This window comes from Lampetra fluviatilis, chromosome 60, assembly GCF_964198595.1.
Source record: "Lampetra fluviatilis chromosome 60, kcLamFluv1.1, whole genome shotgun sequence".
In the NCBI taxonomy this organism is placed as follows: domain Eukaryota; kingdom Metazoa; phylum Chordata; class Hyperoartia; order Petromyzontiformes; family Petromyzontidae; genus Lampetra; species Lampetra fluviatilis.
Window position 1 is genome coordinate 1272336 of NC_136334.1, and position 9174 is coordinate 1281509.

The 9174-nt window shown below is 52.5% G+C and overlaps 1 protein-coding gene across 1 annotated transcript in view; it reads left to right on the forward strand.

Moving 5' to 3' along the window:
- Positions 1 to 9174, forward strand: part of LOC144950930 (short transient receptor potential channel 7-like) — a 91194-nt gene that overhangs the window by 52574 nt on the left and 29446 nt on the right. Inside the window, exons 5-7 of the mRNA XM_078881110.1 lie at positions 1534 to 1719; positions 4163 to 4334; positions 7651 to 7860. Coding sequence (XP_078737236.1) covers positions 1534 to 1719; positions 4163 to 4334; positions 7651 to 7860 — 568 coding nt within the window. The remainder of the gene's footprint in view (positions 1 to 1533; positions 1720 to 4162; positions 4335 to 7650; positions 7861 to 9174) is intronic.

Below are 9174 nucleotides of genomic sequence, written 5' to 3' on the forward strand. Positions count from 1 at the left end.
GGTCCATGTCACCGTCACTTTGTGGCGAGTGGCGGCTGTTGGTATACGAACCCGGTCACCTGAGTTAGATTCCCGCTCACGGCCAACACCGGTGACGATCATCTGTACCGGTCATGGGCCCCCCCTAGGTGAACTCAAATGAGTACCTGTGCGATGTGTAAACATCGCCACTAGGGAGACAAAGGCCGCCGGGTGTGGTGCTGACCACCCCCCCTCGTGTGCCGTGGCAGCCTTCATAGGTGCTCACAAATGGCACTTGCCGCAACAGTCTGTTGAAGGCTAAACGGGGGGTCTTTGTCTTTGTTCTTTCGTGTGTGGGGGGAGGGGTGGAACAGTGGTTAGCGCGCCGCTGATGACCCGATTTCGATTCCCGAGCCGGGCTACACGTTCTGTGTTTTCACCACGCGACAAACGGCATCTTGGAAGCAAATGAAGCAAGTTCCCAATCTAAAACCCGCTTGCACAGCAGCGACTCCCAGGTTTGCTGTTTCGCACTTTTCTGTCAGCTCTGTGCCAGAACCGTCGCCTTCATCACGTGCCATCCGTCAACCCCATTCGTTCCCATCCATCCCACTCTCTTCGAACCGGCCTCTTGTATGTGTGTATGTTGAACTTTTTTCGCACCGTACGTAGCCAACCATGAAAATGGGAGGTGCGGGGGGGAAGGACAACAAACTAAAAACACAAAAGATAGCTCTAAAGAAAGTAGTTTGTCAATCTGGATGATGCACAGCTCCAGTGGCGCCATGATATCGTAAGGGAAGAGCGTTCCAGACGGCCGCAGAAGCGCATCTGAAAGCGACCCGACCGTCTCTGTTCGATCGCTAGCCAAAATCCGCCGCTATCGCTGTTGAGAGGATGACCGTTCCTCCTGCCCTCTTCCTCCGCCTCCTCTTTTCCTCCTCCCCCCTCCTCCCTCCCCCCTCCTCCCTCCTCTCTCCCTCCTCCTCCCTCCCTCTGTCCCTCCTCCCTCCTCCTTCCTCCTCCCCTCCTCCTCCTCTCTCCCTCCTCCTCCCTCCTCCTCCTCCCTCCCCCCTCCTTCCTCCTCTCTCCCTCCTCCTCCCTCCCTCTGTCCCTCCTCCCTCCTCCTCCTTTCCTACTCCTCCGTCCGTCCGTCCGTCCCTCCTCCTCCTCTCTCCCTCCTCCTCCCTCCCTCCTCCTTCCTCCCTCCTCCCTCCCCCCTCCTCCCTCCCTCCTCCTTCCTCCCTCCTCCCTCCCCCCTCCTCCCTTCCTACTCCTTTCCACCTCCTCCCTCCCCCCTCCTCCCCCCTCCTCCCCCCTGCTCCCCCCTCCCCCCTCCTACCCCTCCTCCCTCCTGCTCCCTCCTCCTCCATCCTCCTCCTTTCCTCCTCCTCCATCCCTCCTCCTCCCTCCTTCTCCCTTCCTCCTCCTCCTCTCTTCCTCTCTTTCTACTCCCCCCTCCTCCCTTCCTTCCCCCCCCTCCTCCTCCCTCCTTCCTCCTCCTCCCTTCCTCCTCCTTTCCTCCTCCTCTCTTCCTACTACCCCCCTCCTCCGCCGCTGCGCTCGTCCCAGAACGACTACAAGAAGCTGTCGGTGCAATGCAAAGACTTCGTGGTGGGGCTGCTCGACCTGTGCCGCGACACGGAGGAGGTGGAGGCGATCCTCAACGGCGACGCGGAGCTCAACCCGCCAGCCTGCGACCGCCAGCGAGCAGCCCTCATCCGCCTCAAGCTCGCCATCAAGTACGAGGTCAAGAAGGTAAGGGGCCAGGAGCGGGGGGGGGGGGTCAAGTCCGCACGCCAGGGCTGGGCATGCTTTGGAACAGATGATGCCTTGGGCTAGACCGCAGTGGGTTCTCAATATGCGGAAACTCCTGGGAGGAGGGGGGGGGTAACGCGTGATAATGTCCCGAGAGGGGGTACGTGAGGTGATTTATAAATGTGTGAAATTGTATAATTCCTGAGAGTCATCGGTGTTATAATCGTGCCGTATGAATCCGTCGATGTAAAATAACTACAGTAAGGTTTAAATACAAATGGTAACCTATAAAGATATAAAAGGCCTTTGTAAACTCATTGATCGTAAACAATGTCGGTTTCCAAGAGTAACCAGCGTCACACGCGCAGAGCGCCCATTAAATTTTAGTTTTATCAGCTTGCAGTCACTAGCTGGTTAGGATATCTCACAAAATGGACAATTGATTAAAATATTGATGTTCATTATTCATACATTTATTTCTCAGAACCATGTTGGGTCAGGCAAGGGGGATACTCGGTTGAAACTAAATTCAACAAGGTAGGGCAGAGTGGCCACAAAAATGTTGAGAACCGCTGGGATCGGTGGCCAGGGCAGCATGGGCATTTAGGTGTATTTACAAACATGCGTCTTGATTATTTCCAAACATGCGTCTAGATGATTTGGCTGCTATAAATCTCCGCGTGATGATAAGCCACCTTGTTGAGCTATAATTTGTGGCCAGGTCGCATCTGAAAAAGCAGCTAATAGCTCAGTGAGCCTTACCTGGAAGACACCAAAAAAAAAGTTTAATTTTATTTGGAAATTTTTAAAGTGATTTGTTTTCCTTTCCTATACTTTGCACTCCGATCAGATGTTTTGTATTATTTGTTGTTGGAACGTTCTGACCCACCCCTATTGGACATCTGTGAAAAAGAGCTTCATTGATAATCCGATTTATCCAGTGTAAATACATATTCTGATTCTGATCTCTGTTGAACTTCTTTCGCACTGTACGTAACCAACTGTGCTCATCTGAGGTGCAGTAATCGGAGGTGTGGGGCAAGGACAACAAGATAAACACAAAGAGCAGTTCTGAAAGAGATTCGTTTTTACTTAGATTTAATAGTGCTCCCAGTCGTTTCTTATTAATATCGGAAGGAAGAGCGTTCCAGACGGCCGCAAAAGCGCATCTGAAAGCGCATGATGTAGCAATCACCGTCTTTGTTCGATGGCTGAACCAAAAGCCGCCACTGCTGCGAGGGCGACCGGAGTTTGCGTGATGATGGTTTATGCCCCTTGGGCAGTTGTTCTGGGCAATTGTTGTCTCTTGTTACCGAGATGTGATATAGCAGCCTGGCCTATTATGGCTACTCCCACAGGTAGGCTGGTAGCCACTTCATTGGTGTACCTTCCTTGGTCATGCAATAACTCGTCTCGGCGTATGGTTGATGCAGCAGCACTTGGCATCGTTGAATTAAAAATGATGTGGCGGGGCGGGCTCAGAGGTCAGGGCACCGAGTAGGTACCGTTGAGAATCCTGCGTTGGAATCCAGGCCTGTGGCTAAACTGGTTGACGGTCTAAGCTCAGTCGCCGATGACTGAGGCACCACAGTGACAAGATGTTAACCGCCTCGCCTGATGTACAGGAGATCGTGTGTTTGATCCCGACCCTTGAGGCCTGCTGGATATTTAGAGTCTGCGTGTCTCTCTCTCTCCGGGGTCACGTGGATTTTTTCCAGTGTTTCCCTCCACATTTAGAAGCAACATCACGCGTTTCAGAGTATTTGACTGTTGCTATAAATATCCACATGATGATAAGCCACTTTGTTGGGCTATCATTTGTGCTTGTCATGTCGCTCCTGAAAAAGAGCTTATATAGCAGCTCAGTGGGCCTTTCCTGAGTAAAATTTTAAAAAGTAATCGTTAGACTAAAGACATACACACGTAAACAAAAAAACATCGCGTTATACGTCCGTGGCTGAATTCCAGCTCTTGAGAATTTAAAATATACATCGGTTAGACTGTCACTCGAACGACATTACTCTACCTGTGGTCGGCAGCCGGGATAAAGTTGGCGCGCCCTCAACTTACAAAAAAAACCCGACGCATTTGACGAATTGGGTTTGGGTTTATTTTCGCGCACCACTGCCCTTCACGATCATTGCCTCGTCATTTTGCCCTCTACCGCAGGGCTTTGGAGGAGAGCCTTGAAATGTCACCATAGCAGTGAAGAAAGGCCAAGAGCCCGTGTATATTACATGTGGGGCAGAGTTACTGACGAACACATTGAGGTTTCGTTATCTGGCGCACCACTGCTATCGCGCTGTATGCTACTGCTGTTTTTGCTGCTGACTGCTGTCTGCTGCTGCTGGCTGCCACTACTGGTTTCTGCTGGCTGCTGCTGCTTGCTGTTGGCTGCTGCTGCTTGCTGACGATGGCTGCCATGCTTTCCTGGGCCTTGCAGTTTGTGGCTCACCCCAACTGCCAGCAGCAGCTGCTGTCCATCTGGTACGAGAACATCTCGGGCCTGAGGCAGCAGTCCAACGGCATCAAGTTCCTCGTGGTGCTCTCCGTGGCCATGTCACTGCCCATCCTCGCGCTCGCCTACTGGATCTCACCTTGTAGCCAGGTACCCCCCCCCTCACCACCCGCATCTCCGATTAACGCGATTGGCTGAGTACGGCGTGAAAGAAGTTCAACATACACACATATACACTACACCACTATATACTACACTATACACTACACTATTATACACTCCACTCCTATACACTACACCACTAGACTAAATTGAGAATTCATTTATTTAGAATTACTGTTTGTGTTTTTAGTTTGTCGTCCTTCCCCCGTACCTACAATGAGCGCAGTTGGCTACGTATGGCGCGTAAGAAGTGGTACACGTTGGCATCACCGCTACCCGCGCCAGGGGTTGACGGGTGGTGCCACGGGCCCTCTCCGTAAATGTTAGATTTTTTTCCCGCATTTGACGTCATCGCGGGTGGATGTCGATGTCGCTCAAACCGAGTGCCATGACGCGGCATCGTCCGTGCGAAGCTGCGGGAAAAGCGCTGTACAATCTACGGAGCCGGAGGCGCACCACGATATCAGAGAGGTTCTTCAGACAATTAACGATTGCCGTTGATACGTGTGGGAAGGAAACCGGAGCACCCCCCCTGCCCACCCCCTCCCGCCCCCCGAGAAAATTCACACATGTGAGGGGGTAACACTCGATTCCATAATAGATGGCGAGATGTTAACTACCTCGTCCGGTATGCAGGAGGTCGTGGGCTCGATCTCGACGCTGACGCCTGCTGTATATTTGGAGTTTGTGCGTCTCTCTCCCCGTGGTCGCGTGGATTTTTCTCCGGGTCCTCCGGTTTTCCCCCTCCACATTTAGAATCAACGTTACGCATTTAGAGTATTTGGTTGCTCTACATTTCCGCATGATGATGTTGATGAGCCACTTTGTTGGGCTATCATTTGCGATAGCCAGGTCACTTCTGCAAAAGAGCTACATAGCTGAGTGGGGAGTTACCTTTTGGCGTCCTCTGGTCTAACACCGTTTGAGACGAGGCTCAAAAGAAAGCTGTCACTGGTGTGGAACAATCAGTTTCAAGGACAATGCATATATTATCAGAGTATTCTTTTGTTTGCATTCTGACCACAAGCATTGTGGTTAATGCAGACATGATTCCCCGTAAAGGTTTTAGTTTGGTGTTTTAACATCTTAACACCTATTTTGTTGCCAGAAAAAAATGGGAAAAACCTATTATCAAAATAAAAATTGTTAACCGTCATTTTGTAGATTTTATCTCTCGAATAACTACCGGTAAGCTTGCGCATGAGCGTTGCTGCGCCCCCCCCCTCCCACTGGATTTCCAACATTGCCGAGGTCAACCCCACGACCTCACTCCACCGTTATCTCTGCTGAGAGGGCCGGCGGTCCCGGCCACGTGTAGATGCCTCTTGCTCGGGCGGCACCGTGGTCATATTCGGGGGGGGGGGGGTGGGGGGTGGGGAGAGCCAAGACAAACGAGGTGCCACATCAGCGCTCTGCCTTGCCCAGGGGTCCACCCGCCAGCACGTTAGAAGTCTGACCTCAAGGCGATCCGGCGAGCTTGGTACCTTGTTCCTGCACTCGGTTTGGGTACGTTTCAGCTCTTGAGATTCAAACGCATCAGCATGAAGCCTTTCACCGTTCCGCTGGACATATGTGTGTGCGTCATCAGTTTTTCTTCTGGTTCCATTCCGGTGACGTACGTGTGTACGTCATCGGAACGTAACCGGAGGAAAAATAAAAAAACTTAATCGGTACCGAGGCTCCCACAAGGCCACGGGCACATGTGGCACAGTTTGGTGCCTGCCGTCATAGAGTGCGGTGGTCGTGTTGCTTACAGTTCTCCACGGTGAGTAACAACATCTTTAAAAACAACGGCGCTGGCCAGGAAAACCATATTGAGTTTGTGGAAGAACCACGAACCCCCCTTCTCGTACTCAATGGCTGAATTCATTAAGGCCCGATCTCAGCACTGGAGCATCTGAGCTATAAGCTCAAGAGACGAGGAAAAATAATACAACACGTAGGTGGGGTCCATTCCTCAACCTTAGAACGTTCTAAAATACCTGAGCCCAGAACGGCAATGACCTGGCCAAGCCCCCCCCCCCTTCCCCAAAGTAAATACCCCTCCTCTCCGCCTGCTCTGATGAGTCCGGGTTTACTTGATATCGTCGATACCCCTGCTAATGCCGTCCAGAACGTCAGGATGTTGCAATGTACGACTTGAGGGAAGATGCGGAATAAAAATATTCTATTTTAAAAAACACACGCAACTGCGCTACCACCACTACTATGACTCCGCCTCTCTCAACAAAATTTACACCGAGCCGCTCGCACGTTTGCGAGAATCTCCGGTGAACAGGACGAGATCCCACTACCCACCCACGCCCTGCGACGACTTGCAGTACGCCTTGGAAACGGGAAAAAGGGGCTTGAATTGTCACGCAACGAACTTTACATTCAGCGGCAGGGTGGGCCAGAGGCGGTCACTCGAAGGAATATCAGTGGCAGCTCTGTGACGTCCGCTTCCACGGGGACGTCGTCCAACACGCGGGGCAGTTCGCGCTGCCCTGTGAGGCATCCGTTGGATCCCCTCCCACCCCACCCCCCTCTCTCGTGACGTGATGGACCGAGTAATCGGGATAGAGCCCGGGGGGAAATCCAAACAGGCTTCAAAAAGGAATTGTGAATGCTTACGGGGGGGTGGTCCGTAAGGCCGAGCTCAGAATCCTAATCTAGGAATCCGATGAGCTGTGAAGCTCTTTTTCACAGACGTTCAGTACGGGCGGCTGTGGTGGCTACCCACGTGGATGCCTGCAATTTAGCGCTGCGAGGGTTGGTGGATCGCCGCGGGTTGCGAAACTCCCTTCCCCGTGAAGGCGTCGGGGAGGTGCCAGCCCCTGGCTCTCTCGAGGCAGCAAAGGCGGGCGGTGCAGTAGAGCTCAAACAAATCCCCATCTGTCCCATCCATAGAGGATACAGCGTTGCCCCCTCGCGCGTGTGTGGGTCGCTTCACCGGGTGCTCCGGTCTCCTCCCGTGATAAGCCGCCACTTCGTTGGGCTATCGTTTGTACCAGCCAGGGTCGCTGCAGACAAAGACCTACATAGCTAACCTAGTAAAATAAAAAATAGTTGATAGTTTCGTAGATTTTATAATTCTGAATAACCACCGGGAACGATGCGCGCGAGCGTGGCTGTGCATGACCCCCAGTGGGTGGCCATCCGTTGACCTCGGTCAACCCATGCCCTCCGCGACGCTTCGTGATCGCTCACGCGGGCACCTCCACGGAAAGACGACGGAACTGGCGGGGGTCTAAACGTTCACTGCGGCCGCTGCCCCCCCCCCACCCCCTACCTACCCCCACCCCCGGGTTCGTCACGCGACGCAGATCGGGAAGTGCTGCGGAGTCCGTTCATGAAGTTCGTGGCGCACGCCGCCTCCTTCACCATCTTCCTGGCGCTGCTGGTGCTCAATGCCTCCGACCGCTTCGAGGGCGTCAAGCTGCTGCCCAACGAGACGGAGACCGACCACCCGCAGCAGCTCTTCCGCATCAAGACGACGTCCTTCACCTGGACGGAGCTGCTCATCGTTGCATGGATCATCGGTGGGTGGGCACGTGCTCGCTTGGGACACCAGGCGAAACGCCAAACAACTGTGTTGTGCGTGTGTTTAGTTTTTTGTCCTTTACCCGCACTTTCTGATTAACACGGTTGGCTACGTACGTTGCGAATGAAGCTCAACGTGCAAACGTACGTGTGCACACGTGTATGTATGTTGTGGGGTGCGGTAGTGTCGCGGTTAGCGCTCTGGGCTAAAAAGCCGGCGACCTGAGTTTGATTCCCGCTCATGACCAACACGAGTCACAATTATCTGGATCGGCCCTGGGCCTCACCTAGGTACTCAAACGAGTACCTGGTGCGATGTGTAAAACATCGCCACTCGGGAGACAAAGGCGGCCGCACGTGGTGTTGGCCACCCACTCCCTCGTGAGCCGTACCGGCCTTAATAGGTGCTCACTAACAGCACTTGCCCCAACAGTATGTTAAAGCTATACAGGGGATATTTGCCTTTGTGTCTGTCGGCATATCGCGGATTTGCGATTGCGGCTCTTTTAATGAAGGTAACCCTCACTATGGGCAAGGGGTTTGCTGTTACTCATTTGAGGCTGAGAAGACCTAGGGGGAGGTCCAGGACCAGATATTGGCGACTGATGTTGGCCGTGAGTGGGAATCGAACTCGTGTAGCCATGTTCGTAACGCAGTGCGCTATGACCGTCACGCGACCGCGTGCACGCACAATCGTGCGACGCACATGCGCACGCACAAGCGCTTGCGTGCAGGAAATTGGGGACCAATTTATTTCAGCTCAACTCGATGCTGTAATATCACGTTTACACATTACATGTGTCCGTATGTACAGTCAATCCAATATAGTATAAATTGCGTTGCTGTTGGGGACATAGGCTAAATAAAACCAACACAATTTATCAAACTTGGAAAATGTTTGCAAATTTGCACGTTTCTAATATGGTGCCATACCATTCATTAAATACTTCCAGAGACAATTCCATGCTGGGAAGTGTGACATAATTCTGGTGCCAGTGGCGATATGTTAACTTTCTTGCCCGGTTTACAGGAGGTCGTGGGTTTGATCTCGACTCTGACAATGCCTGTATAGTTGGAGTCTGCGTGTCTCTCTATCTTTTTTCCGTGGTCACATGGATTTTACTCCGGGGTCCTGCGGTTTTTTCCGCTCCACATTTCCAATTGACATCACGCAGTCAGAGTATTCGGCCGTTGCTATCAATCGCGACGTGGCGACAAGCCACTTCGTTTGAGCTATCGTGGGCGATGGCCAGGTCACTTCTGAAAAAGAGCTATGTAGCAGCTCAGTGAGGCCTTACCTGGTAAAATACAAA